This window comes from Aulonocara sp. 'chitande type north' Nkhata Bay, linkage group LG20 (genome assembly GCF_057382095.1).
Source record: "Aulonocara sp. 'chitande type north' Nkhata Bay isolate Kocher_YH1m ecotype deep benthic linkage group LG20, A_spYH_male_GT1.1, whole genome shotgun sequence".
NCBI classification, from domain to species: domain Eukaryota; kingdom Metazoa; phylum Chordata; class Actinopteri; order Cichliformes; family Cichlidae; genus Aulonocara; species Aulonocara sp. 'chitande type north' Nkhata Bay.
In genome coordinates this window covers 17631479-17652723 of record NC_141363.1, presented here as the reverse complement: position 1 = coordinate 17652723, position 21245 = coordinate 17631479, and the positions used below count along the sequence as shown (strand labels likewise).

Sequence of the window (21245 nt, the reverse complement as noted above, 5' to 3'; positions counted from 1 at the left end):
TCATAACTGCGGAGTTTTGTTTTAAATTCCGCAAACTTGATTTCTGATTCACTTTGCGTTATATGAACACAAAAAGGTTTAAATGCTTCTGACCTTTTAACACCATTGCTACAAGCAGACCATCACAAAGTGTCTCTCCAGCATTTCTCAGGGCTGTAATAAATGTCTCTGCGTGTATGATGTACTCTGTGATGCCCTCACTGCTTGCTTTCTTCAGAGAAGTCAGTTCAGTATAAAGGCTGATAATTCTTGGTTTACCTTTTCCCGCATAATAGTCTCTTAATATTTTCAGTGCCTCACGTCCATCGTCGGCAGCTTCTCTCATCACGAGCGACAAACTCTTATAATCCAGGAACTGTATTAACTCTGCATAGGCCTGGGCATTCTTATCTTCATCGTCCTCATCTTTGTCATCTCTTTTCAATATTGTGTCTTTTAGACCTTGTAATCTAAGATGTCCCAAAATTTTTGTCTCCCACAGTTCATAATTCTTCAAAAACCAACCTTGCCCATTGGCCACTGGTTCACCGGCACGCTTACTCATGGTGCTAACTTAGCATGCTAGTCCTCACTGAACACGCTGTACTTTGCGACTTTTCTGGTGGTAAACTTTCCCCTGGCATAGCTTCAATATTTTCCTGGGCCCATAACCTGTTAGCAGAGACGGGTCTTCCAGCAGAATCTGCGTGAATATTGAAGATACTTATTATCTAGACGGAGGAATAATCACACGTGGGGCATCGGCTTTTACCGGAACATTCACACCAAAGTGACTTTGTTTATTGAACTCTTGCGTATACTCCGCAGCATAACAGGAAGCATCCTTTCAAAATAAAATCACAACAGATGACAATGAGGCATACCTAATAACTAGCTCAACAGTAGGGCAACTTTTAGACCATCTAAATCTTATGATTTAATAAAGAAATTTGCAGACTTGCACAGAGATTGTAAAATTATGATGACTGATTTGGAGATGAAGACAACAGACGACGAGGACGGGGAGGAACAGGGGTTTAAATGCACCAAGGAGACAGTCAGAGAGAACTCGAGACAACTGGAGACAATTAAGGATGCAGGGACTGACAGAGACAGGGAAGAAGTCTCATCATGACGAGTAAAGTTTATATTGCCTGGCTGGGCAGTTCTCTGGGTTTACAGCTTGGTTAGCCTGATCAAGTCTGTGAGCAGCAGGGTGCTGAATCCACTGGCAAATGTTGATGTACTCAAAGAGCCAATAGAGGGATACATCAGATCCAAACCATCCCTTGGTTACATTTTTGAGTTGAAAGCAGCTGAGTTGCACCTTGCGCCTGAGGATGAAAAAAATGTCAGAAAGCGGTGTGTACAAACTCCATATGTAGGATATATGGAAAAGAAATAGAAAAAACTTATAAAAGACTTGCATAAGATTTGGCTTACTTCATATAGTGAATCATATAAGGCTTATATGATTTACTCATGAAAGTGGCCACTTTCTCATTACTTTCATATATTGTTATAGTAAGTATCCAAAACATACAAGTTTCATTTATATAATTTTTCAAGGGATCTTATATCTGTTTTCACTCTTGTATGCTTTTCATACAAGTTTCACAAGACAGATACAAACTTTATAAGATTTATATATATATCTTTTCCATATGGGCATATCCCTCACTAGTTGAGAGTGAGACTGCTGGAAACATTGGAGCATTGTAGTACATGTCAGTTTTCAATATGGAGGAAACTCTAAAGCACAACAAGAGCCTTGGAGAAATAGAAAAAATTGCTAACCTCCTTGGCTTCTCCCATGAAGCGATAGATAAGATTGTCCACCAATGGCGTACTATCCATCTTAGTAAAAGGAATGAGACAAAAAACACAATGGACTTCTGGAGTGAGATTTGGAAGTACAGGGATGCAGCTGATATCAACCCATTTCAAGAACTTGCCATGGCTGATGTGTCTGTATTGTCCTTGCCACACTCAAATGCTGAAGTTGAGAGAGTATTCAGCCAGATGAGTGTGGTAAAAAGCAAACAAAAAACACCAGCTGCCTGATAATGTTTTGCAACTTTTTGGCACATCAGCTGCTTACTCATTTAAGTCAAGTGCTGAGAATCTTGACGAAAATGAGGATGACCCACTCTTTCTGTGAGCCAGCACATCCTGTGTGTGTGGAGGGTAGAGATGGACCGATCCGATATTACGTATCGGTATCGGTCCGATACTGACCTAAATTACTGGATCGGATATCGGAGAAAAATAAAAAATGTAATCCGATCCATTAAATATCACGAAAGCACCTCGCAAAACTTGCAACACGCCGTAACTCACCTCAGAACGTTAGCAGTCGGAGCAGTATGCATCACGTGATAGAGCAGCTGTGGCATGCGGGACCTGTCGGTGGTCTGGATAGCATGTGGAGCTTCGCTAGCAACCTGGCATTTCATCTCCGACAAAGTTATCCCCGAGAGAAGTAAAGCAAGTGTGTAAGTCCATCTCTGAATGTTTGTAAAGCATTCCCACGTTAAGCTTAACAAGCGACTGCCTCTCGCTCTCCGGCTGCTACTTCAATCGTGAAACTGCTTAAATGATCAGCTGATCGGCTTTTCTGTCGCGAGTCCGTCTCTCTTGTTTGCTTTTGGCCCACTTTGCACCAGAAAGAGGAAACCAGCGGCTGAACAACAGCAGAACGTTTAAGCTTGATCAGCTGTTGTTAGAATTTATTTAATATTACTTTCTACTCGAGGATCTTTTTCTACGTAGCTGACGCTGGTAACTGTGCAGGGGCGGATCTAGCAAAGTTTAGCCAGGGGGGCCGATAGGGCATGAACAGGGAAAAGGGGGCACAAAGACATACTTTTCTTTCTTATTCTCATTTAAAATGTCTAGCTTTTAATAAATAATTATCTGACACCCAAAGTTTTAATTTGATGTAAAATGAATAGAAGTCAATTACTGTATATAGTGACTATTAAGTCTAATATATACCCTAGTAAGCTATAGTACTTTTTACTTTGGGAAGGTACCATCTGTGCAGTCTGCAATTTTGTTGAAGAAAGATGTTGAATCTATTTAATATTTCTTGAAAAATAATTGATTTCTGTGCATTTTTTTTCACACTGCATCAAATTAAGGTTGATTACGTCGATTAAGCATCATGAGGTGGCGCGTGAGGGGTGGTTCCTTATTTTTTATTTATTTATTTTTGTTGTTGCTGGGAGTTGGAACCCTATTAGTTAGGTTGCTTAATATTTACGCTAAGTACTCTTTAAAATACCAGAATAGGGAGGATGGTGTAGGTCTAAGTTTATTAGATTGATCAGTATTGCTGAACTATGAAATATTTTTTTTGTATACAGGTATAACAGAATAGCTTTAGTGTAGTTGTTGTTTTAAACTTGAGTATGAACTTGCAGACTTGCAAAATGCAGCAAGATATTTTAAAAAACAGTTTTGTTGATTAAAAAACACTATATCGGATTCATATCGGTATCGGCAGATATCCAAATTTATGATATCGGTATCGGTATCGGACATAAAAAAGTGGTATCGTGCCATCTCTAGTGGAGGGATGTCTGAAAAAAACAAAACAAAACAATCAGCCTGAATTAGGACCAGATTAATTAGCATCCTTTTTTTTCACATTGACACTGCTTATTTCTACTGTCTGTTTTTGGTCCATTTAGATTGCTAATGTAGTTTGTTAACAAAATTGTGGTTAAAAATGTTCTTCTTTTACCCTTAGTCTTGTGCGGTTTAAAACTACTTAAAAAGCCCCCCCCCCCCAAAAAAAAAAAAAAAACTCCGGCAGAGTGCCTATTTCGGGTCACTTTTGCTGGTCCCAAGCCTAGATAACGGAGGAGGGTTGGAATTAAAATAAATGTAACTTGTAGTTCTAAATATATTCTAAATGCATTTAGGGTGTTTTTACTCACTTTATGTCTTTTCCACGATATTATTTCTCTCTTCTACAGCGTAGTTTACAAGCATGACCAATTATGCAAATTAGGCGATGGCGTCACTTAGCGACTTCTAGTGACTTCTAGAACAGCCTATAGTGATTTTCCTTACTGAGGAGTTGGCAACACTGCCCCAGTGCAAGATGTACATCATGTATTTGGAGCTACTACCTGCTTTTATACCTCTCGAGCACTTTTGTCCTGTTCTGGTCCAGCATGTCCTGGTCAGCACCGGTGTTACAATAGTGGTTTCTTGCATAAACATGCAGGTGGGGACATGCTCCCATCCCCTGTTAAAGCTGCTGTTGTTATGATTCCGTGTTCATTCTCTGTCTTGCCTCTTGAGAGGTCAGCTCAGCTAAAGGTTTCCTTCCAGCTATGGTGGCAATGATCAAAATTGTGAGGGCTTAATTTACAAGGGGTGTGTGCCTATAAATGGCAAGTGTAGGTGTGTTTTCTCTTTCCAGTGCCCCTTTACAAATGGACTGCAGCAGCCCTGTGAAGTCCCTGTGTCCTGTGATGTGCTGCTTCATTAACCAGATTCAGGATGTGCATTTATCTGATAGACTGTTCGTCTGCTTTGCTGACAGCCAGGTATAAAGCTTTACATAAACAGATACACTGCCACTGGATTTTGGAGGCCATTTTCCTAGCATAAAGTACCAAAGGTCTCTCCTTGCCTCAGTGTGTGAGACCACATACCACCAGGGAATGGCAGCCTTATGGGTTCCATTTAAAGGGTTTATATGAGTGATATCATTACAAACCCAGACGGTTCATACGAGAAGTTGATCCAAAAGCAGACTTTTTGATCAGGCTTTATTTACACACCAAAACAAGGATTATCTGTACACACACACACACACACACACACACACACACACACACACACACACACACACACACACACACACAGTGGCAGGGAGGTGGTTAAGAGGTGACCACATGTCTTCCTGAATGTCAGCGAAACCAATAGGCTCTTTTTGGTGTTGAAAAAATGTGGCAGAAGAAGCAAATGATGTGGATAGAGAAGTATATACAGGAAAAACAGGGTTGGTCTGATTTAGGTGATGACCAGTGAGTGGAGAGGAGGGCTGCTGAGACTGCTCAGAAGTGAGGAGGGGGTCAAGCTGTTCCACCACTGACAGCAGTGCTTCATCAGTGTTACTGACAAAAGTGGCCTCTTTCTGGAGCTGAACGGGTGCAGCAGAGGAGACCAGTGATGCAGATGGGGAGAAATCCATACGAGAAGCTGGGAGGACTTGACAACACAGTTTCATCAACTGTTGTCTGTGTGTTCTGCAGCTGCACACACGCTGACTGCTGATGAGGCAGGTTGGTAACAGCTGGCTGTCTCTGTGACTGCTCAAACAGCTGGCGTCTCCTTCGCAACTGAATAGGAAGAAGATGACTCTGTTTGAGCTGGCGTCACACAAAGTCTCTTGGCCTGTTTAGCTTCCTGTTTAGGTTCAGATGCTGCACAAACAAACACAAACAAAAACACAGTAAGTCTTCTTTTGTTAACAGATTTCCATCTTCTTTTCATCACATTTTCCATTTCAAAAAAGTTGTAATTCCCAGAAATCTCCTCTCACCTGTGCTCGAGGTGCGATTTTGCGTTCTCTTCCTCTTTTTGCTCTAAAAACAAAAAATATGAGAATTTTCATCAGTTGATCCAAACTCTGTGCACTGGTTGTTTCATAATTCAGTGCAGTGATGGGCACATGTATGGACTGCATGTTGGCACTTTGGACATATGTAGTTTTCTTTGGTGGACCAGTCTGGATGCTCTGTGGCGTGACGGCATCTCTCGGTTTCAGCCTGATCAAAATATTTTGCTTGTTGTTCTTTTGAGAGAGACCCCCACTGAAGACAGACAATCATGAGAACACACTGCCAGCATCGATAAATACTCAGCTACACTGTTACTACACATAACTACAGAACAGCTGGCACACACTTCAGGAAGGTGAACGCAAGCAAAGCTACTGGTCCGGACGGGATTCCCGGCCGCGTCCTCAAGTCATGCGCGGCTCAGCTGGCTGGAGTGTTCACGCACATCTTCAACCTTTCCCTCTCTCTGTCTGTAGTCCCAGCCTGCTTCAAAATGGCCACCATCGTCCCTGTACCCAAATCCTCCACCATCTCCTCATTGAACGACCGGCGACCTGTAGCCCTGACCCCCATCGTAAGCAAATGCTTCGAGAAGCTGGTCAGGGACTTCATCTGCTCTGCACTACCCGACTCACTGGACCCTCTACAGTTCGCATACCGCCACAACAGGTCCACTGATGATGCCATCCGGTTGTTCAGTCTGACGTCACTAGCCGTGTCTGGGTCTAAACTCCGCTGCAGGTCCATATATCAAACGATCACTATGGCATTACTGAGAGTTGAAAAACTGTCTAAAGTCTTTCATCTTTAATAAAATGATCAGCGTTCTGCTCTCCCAGGTGTAACAATTGAGTTTAACATCCAGGCATCCATGAAAACGGAATTTATGACATTTAACGGAGTTAGAAGTTAGCAGGGAGTTAGCTCGCTAGCTTCTATCTAAATACAATATAGCATGTCCTGACTGCGGGGTTTTGGAAACAAATTAAAACGTACAGCTCTGTTATCACTTCCAGCATAAATGAAGACAGAAAACTAAACAGCAGTAATGTTTGTAGGGTTACTGAAGTTGGGCTAGCTGGTATATAATGATGTGCTGCGTGACCGCTAGCGACACAGCTACGTTAGCATAATATAAACAAGCTAACTTTTTTTTCCACTCAATAAAAGTTACCGTGAGTGTTCTCGGTGGTCAGGAACAAATGTAATCGCATGGCAGGATGCTGTAAAAGGACCAAACTTCAGCCAGGAGAACAACTGAGATAATCCATCCACAATACGAGGTTAGTCATTCATATACTGCTGCATGGGCTGGGCTGTAGTTACATCCTAAGGTTTTAAAAACTGAGCTTAAATAAATGATTAGCGGTAATAAAAGCCGAGGGAGGTCAACAGTGATCACTGACTGTTTTAGGAGCTTTTTGAGATCAAATAGAAGAAAATACATAACATTAAACATGTTAACAACACAAAAGCCATATTAAACGCAGACTACTTTAGACCCGGAAGTAGGATTCGTCGCGTCATCACTGAACAACCGGATAGCCCTGACACTACATACTGCCCTGTCACACCTGGAGAAGAGAGACACGTATGTGAGAATGCTGTTTGTAGATTACAGCTCAGCATTCAATACCATCGTTCCCTCGAAGCTGGACAGGAAACTGCAGGATCTAGGACTGAGCAGCTCCCTCTTCAGCTGGATCCTTAGCTTCCTGTCTGACAGACGCCAAGTGGTCAGACTGGGCAGCATCACCTCATCCCCCATCACACTGAACACTGGTGCTCCACAGGGGTGTGTACTGAGCCCTCTCCTGTACTCACTCTACACCTACGACTGCACAGCCACTAACAACTCCAACATCATTGTGAAGTTTGCGGACGACACTACAGTGGTGGGTCTTATCACCAATGGTGATGAGACGGCTTACAGGGAGGAGGTCAGCGCCCTGACCCACTGGTGTCAAGACAACCATCTCACCCTCAACGTGGACTTCCGGAGGTGCAGAGAAGTACACACCCCCATCACCATCAACGGCGCTGCTGTGGAGAGAGTGAGCAGCTTCCGGTTCCTTGGTGTACATCTGGCTGAGGATCTTACGTGGTCAGTACACACAAACAAAACAGTGAAGAAGGCGCAGCAGCGCCTCTTCTTTCTCAGGAGACTGAAAAGATTCGGCATGAGCCCCCGCATCCTCAGGACCTTCTATCACTGTGCCATTGAGAGCATCCTCACTGGATGCATCACCACCTGGTATGGCAACAGCACCGCCTACAACTGCAAAGCTCTCCAGCGAGTAGTGCGGTGTTCTGAACGGATAATTGGAGGTGAGCTTCCCTCCCTCCAAGACATCTACAGGAAGCGGTGCCTGAGGAAAGCGGGGAGGATCATCAAGGACTCCAGTCACCCCAGCCATAAACTGTTCAGACTACTTCCATCAGGAAGGAGGTTCTGCAGCATCCGGTCCCGTACCAGCAGACTGAGAGACAGCTTCTTCCACCAGGCCATCAGACTGCTGAACACGTCATAGACACCTCAGCTTCACTACTGGAACTTTAACATTATGCACTCCATACTGTACAGTAATGCCACTGTTTTGCACATGTCTCAACTCTATTGACTCTATTTAATTTGTAAAATATGTGTATACACACACACACACACACACGTAGAAAAATATTTAGTATACACATCCAGAAATGCATATACTATTATATATTGTACATATATTTATTAGTTTCAGATGTAGCCATTCTTGTATTTTGCTTGTTTACATTATTGTATTTTGCACAACTCTGTTGCTTGTGAAGCTCGCACAAAAGAATTTCACTCACATGTGCTGTACCAATGTACCTGCACATGTGATGTGACAATAAAAGTGATTTGATTTGATTTGATTTGACATGCACAAATATGAGCATAAAACATTAACAGATGCATAAATATATGCAGAGTTACACACTTACCCTCTCTCCCACAACTGCATTTATGGCTGCACTGCCAGTTATGTTCAGTTCCGCCGTCACCTTTGGCCTCTGCTCCTTCAGGTAAAGCATGAAGGCGTTTGGTGGTTTCTTTATATACAGCCGTTTCTCATCCTGTTGGGCTTCACATTTCCTTTTTCTACAGGAATAAAACACAGAGTCAGAGCACATGCTAGCTTTATGTACAGCTGTGAGCAAACTAGTTTAAAAACATGAGTAAAGCTGTGAAGCTGAATGTAAGGAGGCACCATTAAAGGAAGCTGATTACAATAATTCGCACAAACATCTGCAGATCAAAGACAGACAGATACCTGCAGATCACTGACACAAAGCACCACAGAAACTTACTTTGGAGTGGAGGTGTTGGATGGGGGAGCAGGAGGGACAAAATCCCAGACTGGAACACCATGCCTACACAGATGCAGAGACGGATACGAGATAACAGAGTTTATGAAGATACAGACGTTCAGCAGCTGTTCACTGGTGTGTTCAGTGGAAGAAGTGATCAGTAGGAGGAGAAGACGTGCATAAAACTACATTCATACATAGCTGGACTTTGATCTCCTGCGTTATTCTTTGGAATTATGTTTCACTGGCAGTGACTAAGTCTACTGTTCAGCATTTTAGAGTCAACTTCCAGGCTGGACTACTGCAATTCATTATTATCAGGATGTCCAAAAAACTTGCTGAAAAGCCTTCAGATAATCCAAAATGCTGCAGCAAGAGTCCTGACAGGGACTAGAAAGAGAGAGCATATTTCTCCTGTTTTGGCTTCCCTTCATTGGCTTCCTGTTAAATCCAGAATTGAATTCAAAATCCTGCTCCTCACAGACAAGGTCTTAAATAATCAGGCCCCATCTTATCTTAATGACCTTGTAGTACCATATCACCCTATTAGAGCACTTCGCTCTCGCTCTGCAGGCCTACTTGTTGTTCCTAGAGTATTTAAATGTAGGCTGGGAGGGAGAGCCTTCAGTTTTCAGGCCCCTCTTCTGTGGAACCAACTTCCAGTATGGATTCGGGAGACAGACACTATCTCTACTTTTAAGATTAGGCTTAAAACTTTCCTTTTTGCTAAAGCATATAGTTAGGGCTGGACCAGGTGACCCTGAATCCTCCCTTAGTTATGCTGCAATAGATGTAGGCTGCCGGGGATTCCCATGATGCACTGAGTTTTTCCTTTCCAGTCACCTTTCTCGCTCACTATGTATTAATAGACCTCTCTGCATCGAATCATATCTGTTATTAACCTCTGTCTCTCTTCCACAGCATGTCTTTTATCCTGTCTTCCTTCTCTCACCCCAACCGGTCACAGCAGATGGCCGCCCCTCCCTGAGCCTGGTTCTGCCGGAGGTTTCTTGCTGTTAAAAGGGAGTTTTTTCTTCCCACTGTCGCCAAAGTGCTTGCTCATAGGGGGTCATATGATTGTTGGGTTTTTCTCTGTATCTATGAAGCACCTTGAGGCGACTTTTGTTGTGATTTGGCGCTATATAAATAAAATTGAATTGAAATAAAACTTTTTCTTTCATGTGGACTGAAGGATGCAACAGTTTTAAGCATCTTTATCAATAAAACTCTAATGAGACCTGTCACTACCTCTGGGTGTCTCAGCTGTCCCTGGCTATCTGTCCCTGGCTGACTGTAGAGGTGAGCTGGCGCTGAGACCATGAGTGGAACCAGCTGCTGAGTCACAGGAGGAGCTGGTTCTGGGGGAATGAGGCTAACAGATTCTCCAGTCTGAGGATCTGATGCTGGCTGGGGGGGGCAGGTCCCAGTGGGGAAAGGAGAGGCAGAGGGTTGGATGTTTGCCCCAGAATGCCAACTGCCGCATCTTCAGGAGTGGAAGGCGCTTCTTTCAACTGCATTGTTTCCAAAAGATAATTGTTTTCTTCCCTGATCCATTTTAGAGACAGACGGGTTGAGGTGGTTGCTCAGAAGAATGGAAAACTGTGTCTGTCTAAGATCCTGTGGCACAAACAATTATAAAAGGTTTTGCTCTCTTTAGACTGCGTTCTTACATCTCATATAATACAGAACTAAACTAAGGACAAGTATTATCTGGGAACAAGGTGTGAGTTAACAGTTAAAATCAGAGTCAATGTCATATTAAAATATGCTATTTACTGATGATAAGATATTTAAAAGTGTTATATTTGTACTAATTCAAACCAAACAGAGAAATACAAAAAGCTAACAAACTAATTAATACCCTGTTAACTCCATGACTTCACTGCATTTATATAACAGCAATTGTATATATATTCAAGAATCTGAAATTTAATAACACTAACAAGGTACATGAGCACTTAGAATTTGATGATTAAATAACATTAAATTTTGTTTACTTTTAATTTTGCATCAGCTTAGCCAGTTACAACATTAAAATAATGACTTTTGTGATTTAAAACCTGATTAGCTGACATGTACTGCAGAGGGAAATATGTTTTTTTAAGCTATAGTTACAAGTTGCTCTGCAGATCCAAGGTTTTTGTTTGGGAATTAAGATTCAAATTAAGATTCAAACTTCTTATCAAGTGTGAAATGCACTTCACACACGTACACACACGTACAGTTCTTTGTCGCCAGATGCCACGTTTATTTTTAGTTTTCATTTGTTATGACAGTCCACAGTCTGATAGCTCCGGTCTCAGCTGATTCCCAGCTTCCTCTCCACTCCTCTCCCGTCTCACTAAAAAAGGGGAAGGAAACCGTCATCAGTCCAAACGCCATCAGCTGTTCTCACCTGCGTCTCCAGCACCGCCCCGTTGAGCTCACTGCACCACTCCTCCCCTGCAGCCGCGCCCGGGACCACACCTCCGCAACATCAAGTTTCACAAGTTTTAACACAATATGATGCATTGAGATGAAATCACCCCAAAGTTTGATTAAAATGTAACAAGAATGTGCTGTATGAAAGAAGTTACTGCCTATAGGTTTATTTAAATACTGCAGACATATTTTAAAGTACATTTTTAGATTAGATTAGATTAGATAGAACTTTATTAATCCCTCGGGTGGGTTCCTCTGGGATGTGTCCTTGATGCAATTTGATAATATCAAAAACCTGCAAGACACCGGCCCATGATATACTATAGCTGTGGAACAGCTATACACTGTGTAGCAGCCTTGTGTTTAAATAGTTGCCCTGTGAAGTTATTCTCTAAGCTAAATTGTACACAAGTACAGGATGTCATTTTAGAGTTGTTTTTTTACATTTAAGCTAAAATAAAAGGAATAAAAATACAAAATTTAGTATTGAGAAAAGTAAAGTGGGAAATGACTTGAAAATAAAATGAATCTGTACACGCTACCATTGAAAGCCAGCAAGGAAGAACAGAGTTTTGGTTTTGGTTAGATCTGCTGTGGATTACCATTATTAATTTTCCTAAAATACATGTAGAGTTGAATACACATAACAGCTTACAGTTGCAATATAAGCAGTTTATAATTAAAGTAACATACAAACCTGCACAAAATAAATCAATCTCAACATTAAACTCACCTTGTTTTTGTAGAGAAGGTGATCAGGCTTTTTCTTCATCTCCTGAGACCAGCTGCACTGCACCATCAGCATCTTGTATCTTCATCCTTTTTCACTCAGTGAAGTCTTTCCTTTTGTTGGCCATTCCTCTGCACCAAAAAACAAAAACAAAGTGTGTGATCACAGGTGAAATAAGGGATATTTTTCCAATGCAGGTTTAGAGTGTTTCATTTAGTGATAGCTGTTGATCTACTTTTCAAATAATCTCTAAGGATCTGAATTTTTAAGAAAGACTCTGCTTATTATTACTATAAAAGCTTGATATAAACATAACAGTTTATAATATCCCTATATAATACCACTGCACACAAGCACTGCGCTTATATGATACTTTAATCAAGATAATGTTATAATTTAATCACATTAGCTCAACGGGGTCACAAAAATTTCCCACATACTAGAAATGATCTGCTCAGCATTACAAAAATTACATTTTCAACAAAGATTGGAGTAAAAATGCAGTTACAGGAAAAACATGTCTGTCTACAAATATTACCTAAACATTTTTATGTGCTACAAAATGGACATAATGGGGTGATTAAAACAATAGCTGTCACTTTCTTTATTTCTTATATTATCTCCAGTCTTAGCAGAGGGCAGTGACACTATTGGTTTAACCCCAAACAGATAATTCTGTTCATCTGGATGTACCTTTTGTGGATGGATGTTTTTCCCACTTAAAAAGGTACGTCCAGATGAACAGAATCAAATTTTGATTGAGCATGCATTTAGAAACTATTGATTTACGAGTGCACACATTTCCGGTTATCACGTAGATTTCTGAATCTTAGGAGTGAATCGATTTACAGCAGGAACTGCACACTCAGCCATCAATATATGGCCATCAATATACCCTCACGGCCCCCCTCCTGGACCCCCTGCAGTTTGCATACAGAGCCAACAGGTCTGTAGATGACGCCATCAACATGGCCCTACACTTCATCCTGCAGAGCTCTCTGCATTGAATCATATCTGTTATTAACCTCTGTCTCTCTTCCACAGCATGTCTTTATCCTGTCTTCCTTCTCTCACCCCAACCGGTCGCAGCAGATGGCCGCCCCTCCCTGAGCCTGGTTCTGCCGGAGGTTTCTTCCTGTTAAAAGGGAGTTTTTCCTTCCCACTGTCGCCAAAGTGCTTGCTCATAGGGGGTCATATGATTGTTGGGTTTTTCTCTGTATCTATGAAGCGCCTTGAGGCGACTTTTGTTGTGATTTGGCGCTATATAAATAAAATTGAATTGAATTGAATTGAATTGCAGCATCTGGACTCCCCAGGAACCTACGCCAGGATCCTGTTTGTGGACTTCAGCTCTGCCTTCAATACCATCCTTCCAGACCATCTCCGAGACAAGCTTTCCCAGATGAATGTGCCTGATCCCATCTGCCGGTGGATCACTGACTTCCTGACGGACAGGAAGCAGCATGTGAGGCTGGGAAACAATGTCTCGGACTCCCGGACCATCAGCACCGGCTCCCCTCAGGGCTGTGTTCTTTCTCCCCTGCTCTTCTCCCTGTATACTAACTGCTGCACCTCCACCCACCAGTCTGTCAAGCTAATCAAGTTTACAGATGACACCACCGTTATTGGACTCATCTCGGACGGGAATGAGTCTGCCTACAGGAGGGAGGTTGAACGTTTGGTGTCCTGGTGCAGCCACAACAACCTGGTGCTGAATGTCCAGAAGACAGTGGAGATTATTGTGGACTTCAGGAAGCACACAGCCCCACTCCCCCCCATCATCCTGACTGACACCCCCATCACCTCTGTGGACTCATTCCGCTTCCTGGGTACCACCATCACCCAGGACCTGAAGTGGGAGCCCACCATCACCTCCGTCATTAAGAAAGCCCAGCAGAGGATGTACTTCCTGAGGCAGCTGAAGAAATTCAACCTGCCAACACGGACGATGATGCAATTCTACACTGCAATGATCGAGTCCATCCTCACCTCCTCCATCACTGTGTGGTACGCTGGAGCCACTATCAGGGACAAACAGAGACTGCAGCGTGTTGTGCGCTCTGCTGAGAAGGTGATTGGCTGCAGACTCCCATCTCTGCAGGACCTGTACACCTCCAGGACACTGGGGCGTGCAGCTCGGATCTCAGCTGACCCTTCTCACCCTGGACACAGTCTGTTTGACCTGCTCCCCTCAGGCAGGAGGCTCCGGTCCATTTGCACCAGAACCTCTCGCCATAAGAACAGTTTCTTCCCCTCTGCTGTTGAACACATGAACAATAACCGTATGACTGTTCCCACCACTAACACATGACCCTACGCTGTGTTCACTGCATCATTCCATGTTTGGCACTGATCACCACCTGCACTCATGTATATATCATGTATATATCTATCTATCTACTTAGCACTTTTAATTCTTATTCTCATTTTTATTTTCATGTCCATTTAAGCTTAATTTATAACAGTATTTATAACAGTATGTTTGCACTGAAGCACCGCAGCAATTTCCTAATGTTGTAAACCCGCTCAACATTTGGCAATAAAACCCTTTCTGATTCTGATTCTGATTCTGATCAAGCGTTTTGGTAAAGTAGCACAAGTAGCGTAAAGTTTTGTAGGGTCCTGTTAAAAATCACACAAGCATCACAGCACATCTGGCATATTTAGTTCCATTTTATCCGGTACAACATTGAAATTATAAACTATAAATTCCAGTTATCCACTTATCAGTAATTATTGAGTAAATGGATGTCACTGATAAATCAGTGGTGATTCACCTGCAAGTGTTTTTATAAACTGTATTTTGTTTTTGTAGAACTCACCAGCAGCTGTATTTGAATATCTCCTGTTCCACTTTTCCTAACCTGGAAGCAAAGGATGGCTTACTTCTGACTAGGACACAAACCTTGGTGCTTATCATAGACGTTACATCATCCGTGCAGCAAGACTGAGAGCAGTGACCACTGATTAAGATCATTCGGAAATGTGTCCCTTTCTGGCAGCTGTGGAAACTTCTAATAAGAAAGTTTGCATTCTTAGAACAATGCTGGGTCATGTGTGATGTGTCTTCATATGAGGTGTTACATTTTGACTTAATTCTGCCCAATTAAGTGTTTTGATCATTCATCAAATATGGCAACTTTGTGTTGTGCTGCAAGTTGAAACCCACTGTCCTCATGAGCACAGCATCTAGCAACTCACCTGAAAAAACTGATTGAATTCAAATGGACACAATGGTTTTCAGTGGGAGAGACGTTTCATCACTCATCTGTGACACTGGAGAAGTCACTTGGATGAGTGACAAAACAATTTTCCTTGGAAACATCCAGAGGAACTAAACTTTTGGGCATATCCTTGCCTGTAATTCATTCACCAAGAGATGTTTTTATGTATACATCTTTTTTGTAAGTTCTTGTTTCTCTTGGCTTAATTTCAGTCTTTGCAGCATATCACAGAAGAAAACCACTGTAAACTATATATATACACTCAACAAAAATATAAACGCAACACCTTTGTTACTGCTCCCATTCCCCATGGGATGGACGTAGAGACCTAAAATTCATTCCAGATACACAATATAACCATCCCTCCCAAACAGTGGTCACAAATCAGTCCAAATGTGTGGTAGTGGGCACATCTGCTATATTGAGATAATCCATCCCACCTCACAGGTGTGCCACATCAGGATGCTGATCTGACATCATGAGTAGTGCACAGGTGTACCTCAGACTGCCCACAACAAAAGGCCACCCTGGAATGTGCAGTTTTGTCTCACAGCAAAATGCCACAGATGCCACAAGCAATGAGGGAGCGTGCAATTGGCATGCTGACAGCAGGAATGTCAACCAGATCTGTCGCCCGTGCATTGAATGTTCATTTCTCAACCATAAGCCGTCTCCACAGGCGTTTCAGAGAATATGGCAGCACATCCAACCGGCCTCACAACCGCAGACCTCGTGTAACCACACCAGCCCAGGACCTCCACATCCAGCAGGTTCACCTCTAAGATCGTCTGAGACCAGCCACCCAGACAGCTGCTGGAACAATTGGTTTGCACAACCAAACAATTTCTGCACAAACTGTCAGAAACCGTCTCAGGGACGCTCAACTGCATGCCCGTCGTCCTCATCGGGGTCTTGACCTGACTCCAGCTCGTCGCCGTAACAGACTTGTGTGGGCAAATGCTCACATTCGATGGCGTCTGGCACGTTGGAGAGGTGTGCGCTTCACGGATGAATCATGGTTCACATTGTTCAGGGCAGATGGCAGCTGAGAATGTCCCAGTTCTTGCATGGCCAGCATACTCACCAGACATGTCACCCATTGAGCATGTTCGGGATGTGCTTGACCGGCGTATACGACAGCGTGCACCAGTTCCCACGAATATCCAACAACCTCGCACAGCCATTGAAGTGGAGTGGACCAACATTCCACAGGCCACAATTGACAATCTGATAGACTCCATGCGACGATGTGTTGCACTGCATGAGGCAAATGGTGGTCACACCAGATACTGACCGGTTCTGGGTCCCCAGACCCACAATAGAACAAAAAACTGTAAACTTCCAGGGTGGCCTTTTGTTGTGGGCAGTCTGAGGTAGAGATGGCACGATACCACTTTTTTATGTCCGATACCGATACCGATATCATAAATTTGGATATCTGCCGATACCGATATGAATCCGATATAGTGTTTTTTAATCAACAAAACTGTTTTTTAAAATATCTTGCTGCATTTTGCAAGTCTGCAAGTTCATACTCAAGTTTAAAACAACAACTACACTAAAGCTATTCTGTTATACCTGTATACAAAAAAAATATTTCATAGTTCAGCAATACTGATCAATCTAATAAACTTAGACCTACACCATCCTCCCTATTCTGGTATTTTAAAGAGTACTTAGCGTAAATATTAAGCAACCTAACTAATAGGGTTCCAACTCCCAGCAACAACAAAAATAAATAAATAAAAAATAAGGAACCACCCCTCACGCGCCACCTCATGATGCTTAATCGACGTAATCAACCTTAATTTGATGCAGTGTGAAAAAAAATGCACAGAAATCAATTATTTTTCAAGAAATATTAAATAGATTCAACATCTTTCTTCAACAAAATTGCAGACTGCACAGATGGTACCTTCCCAAAGTAAAAAGTACTATAGCTTACTAGGGTATATATTAGACTTAATAGTCACTATATACAGTAATTGACTTCTATTCATTTTACATCAAATTAAAACTTTGGGTGTCAGATAATTATTTATTAAAAGCTAGACATTTTAAATGAGAATAAGAAAGAAAAGTATGTCTTTGTGCCCCCTTTTCCCTGTTCATGCCCTATCGGCCCCCCTGGCTAAACTTTGCTAGATCCGCCCCTGCACAGTTACCAGCGTCAGCTACGTAGAAAAAGATCCTCGAGTAGAAAGTAATATTAAATAAATTCTAACAACAGCTGATCAAGCTTAAACGTTCTGCTGTTGTTCAGCCGCTGGTTTCCTCTTTCTGGTGCAAAGTGGGCCAAAAGCAAACAAGAGAGACGGACTCGCGACAGAAAAGCCGATCAGCTGATCATTTAAGCAGTTTCACGATTGAAGTAGCAGCCGGAGAGCGAGAGGCAGTCGCTTGTTAAGCTTAACGTGGGAATGCTTTACAAACATTCAGAGATGGACTTACACACTTGCTTTACTTCTCTCGGGGATAACTTTGTCGGAGATGAAATGCCAGGTTGCTAGCGAAGCTCCACATGCTATCCAGACCACCGACAGGTCCCGCATGCCACAGCTGCTCTATCACGTGATGCATACTGCTCCGACTGCTAACGTTCTGAGGTGAGTTACGGCGTGTTGCAAGTTTTGCGAGGTGCTTTCGTGATATTTAATGGATCGGATTACATTTTTTATTTTTCTCCGATATCCGATCCAGTAATTTAGGTCAGTATCGGACCGATACCGATACGTAATATCGGATCGGTCCATCTCTAGTCTGAGGTACACCTGTGCACTACTCATGATGTCAGATCAGCATCCTGATGTGGCACACCTGTAAGGTGGGATGGATTATCTCAATATAGCAGATGTGCCCACTACCACACATTTGGACTGATTTGTGACCACTGTTTGGGAGGGATGGTTATATTGTGTATCTGGAATGAATTTTAGGTCTCTACGTCCATCCCATGGGGAATGGGAGCAGTAACAAAGGTGTTGCGTTTATATTTTTGTTGAGTGTATATATATTACAGGGAGTGCAGAATTATTAGGCAAGTTGTATTTCTGAGGAATAATTTTATTATTGAACAACAACCATGTTCTCAATGAACCCAAAAAACTCATTAATATCAAAGCTGAATGTTTTTGGAAGTAGTTTTCAGTTTGTTTTTAGTTTTAGCTATTTTAGGGGGATATCTGTGTGTGCAGGTGACTATTACTGTGCATAATTATTAGGCAACTTAACAATAAGACATTACTGAGAGAGGCATCAATGTCTGTATTCCAAGTATCAGAGTAAATCAAAAGTTGCACAACGTTGCTTTGAGTATCAACATTTGAAAATTAGATTTTAAAAGGTGGTTGCAGGAACCAAATAGAGAGGCTTTTTCTATATGGTTGAACCATAGATGGACCTACCCTGTAATAGTTTGATGAACAATAAGTACAATAAGTGGGTTAAGATGACTAGAGAAGCACTTTATAAATGCTGGATCATTGGTTTGTGAAGTCCTGTTCTGAAGCCTGAATTGTCTATTGTCATCAGTTGACGCTACCAAGCTTTGTTTCCAAGCTGCATTCAAAAGAAAGAACTACACAGATAGTGCCAGGTAATGTAGACATAAAATACTGTCATACACCTGTCAGTCAAAGCAGTCTTGCCCCAAAAACACTAATTCCTCTCTTCACAAAGAAGTAAGAAACATTAGTTATAGACACTAACGATACTTTGTTTATTAAGCAGGCAGTAAACATGTCTATTTGTGCTGTAAACATGGCAGTCCATCCTCAAGTGGGCATTCAAGGATGTGTAGTTTTTTGCACTAAATCTGAAACTGATAGAAAACCTTTGATGGACTGCATGTCAATAGGAATACTTGTGAAACATGAACTTTCATTAGTCATACAGGGAGTGCAGAATTATTAGGCAAGTTGTATTTCTGAGGAATAATTTTATTATTGAACAACAACCATGTTCTCAATGAACCCAAAAAACTCATTAATATCAAAGCTGAATGTTTTGGAAGTAGTTTTTAGTTTGTTTTTAGTTTTAGCTATTTTAGGGGGATATCTGTGTGTGCAGGTGACTATTACTGTGCATAATTATTAGGCAACTTAACAAAAAACAAATATATACCCATTTCAATTATTTATTTTTACCAGTGAAACCAATATAACATCTCCACATTGACAAATATACATTTCTGACATTCAAAAACAAAACGAAAACAAATCAGCGACCAATATAGCCACCTTTCTTTGCAAGGACACTCAAAAGCCTGCCATCCATGGATTCTGTCAGTGTTTTGATCTGTTCACCATCAACATTGCGTGCAGCAGCAACCACAGCCTCCCAGACACTGCTCAGAGAGGTGTACTGTTTTCCCTCCTTGTAAATCTCACATTTGATGATGGACCACAGGTTCTCAATGGGGTTCAGATCAGGTGAACAAGGAGGCCATGTCATTAGTTTTTCTTCTTTTATACCCTTTCTTGCCAGCCACGCTGTGGAGTACTTGGACGCGTGTGATGGAGCATTGTCCTGCATGAAAACCATGTTTTTCTTGAAGGATGCAGACTTCTTCCTGTACCACTGCTTGAAGAAGGTGTCTTCCAGAAACTGGCAGTAGGACTGGGAGTTGAGCTTAACTCCATCCTCAACCCAAAAAGGCCCCACAAGCTCATCTTTGATGATACCAGCCCAAACCAGTACTCCACCTCCACCTTGCTGGCGTCTGAGTCGGACTGGAGCTCTCTGCCCTTTACCAATCCAGCCACGGGCCCATCCATCTGGCCCATCAAGACTCACTCTCATTTCATCAGTCCATAAAACCTTAGAAAATCCAGTCTTGAGATATTTCTTGGCCCAGTCTTGACGTTTCAGCTTGTGTGTCTTGTTCAGTGGTGGTCGTCTTTCAGCCTTTCTTACCTTGGCCATGTCTCTGAGTATTGCACACCTTGTGCTTTTGGGCACTCCAGTGATGTTGCAGCTCTGAAATATGGCCAAACTGGTGGCAAGTGGCATCTTGGCAGCTGCACGCTTGACTTTTCTCAGTTCATGGGCAGTTATTTTGCGCCTTGGTTTTTCCACACGCTTCTTGCGACCCTGTTGACTATTTTGAATGAAACGCTTGATTGTTCGATGATCATGCTTCAGAAGCTTTGCAGTTTTGAGACTGCTGCATCCCTCTGCAAGATATCTCACTATTTTTGACTTTTCTGAGCCTGTCAAGTCCTTCTTTTGACCCATTTTGCCAAAGGAAAGGACGTTGCCTAATAATTCTGCACACCTGATATAGGGTGTTGATGTCATTAGACCACACCCCTTCTCATTACAGGGATGCACATCACCTAATATGCTTAATTGGTAGTAGGCTTTCGAGCCTATACAGCTTGGAGTAAGACAACATGCATGAAGAGGATGATGTGGACAAAATACTCATTTGCCTAATAATTCTGCACTCCCTGTATTTCTATCTTTTATTAGATGTACATGTGGTTTGGTTATTTGCCTTTTGGTTGAAAGTACACTGAGAGAGGACTTTTTTTATTAGTGATCTTAATAGTAGGTTTTTTCATATTAATGTAATTTTTGCGTCTAATTGAATACAATCTATTTGTGTATGATTGTCAGTCCAAAGAGGGAGAGAGGAAAGAGGGGAACGTGAGGAGAAAGTACAAGGTCAGGAAGAACCAGGTAAGAAAACAGACAGGGAACAGTGACAGGCACAACAGAAACTGTTAAGCTGACAAAGAAAAAAACACAAATTTTACTCTCACAATCTGGAAGTTGTGTTCTCCCTATATTAAAGCTGCTATACAGAATCTTCAAAACAAACTGGGTTGAATTTTTTTTTTGACCCTCTTTAACAACATTCCAACATAACATTATCATTGATTGGGGAGATTAAAATTAATGATATATTTTTATGTGGTTCAGCCACAACTCTACTAAAACCTCAGCCAATAATAGATAGGCCAACTTTTAGAC

The 21245-nt window shown here is 42.0% G+C and overlaps 1 protein-coding gene across 1 annotated transcript; it reads right to left on the bottom strand.

Annotated features, from left to right (window-relative positions):
- Positions 1–5010: 5010 nt before the first annotated feature.
- LOC147305393 (transcription factor 7-like 1) lies at positions 5011–12133 on the bottom strand. The gene is made up of 6 exons (XM_086278067.1): positions 12077–12133; positions 10272–10405; positions 8895–8957; positions 8529–8685; positions 5706–5813; positions 5011–5148 (listed from the first exon to the last, which is right to left on the bottom strand). Exons 1-6 carry the CDS (start codon positions 12131–12133, stop codon positions 5011–5013), a joined length of 657 nt encoding a protein of 218 aa, XP_086134193.1.
- Positions 12134–21245: the final 9112 nt, after the last annotated feature.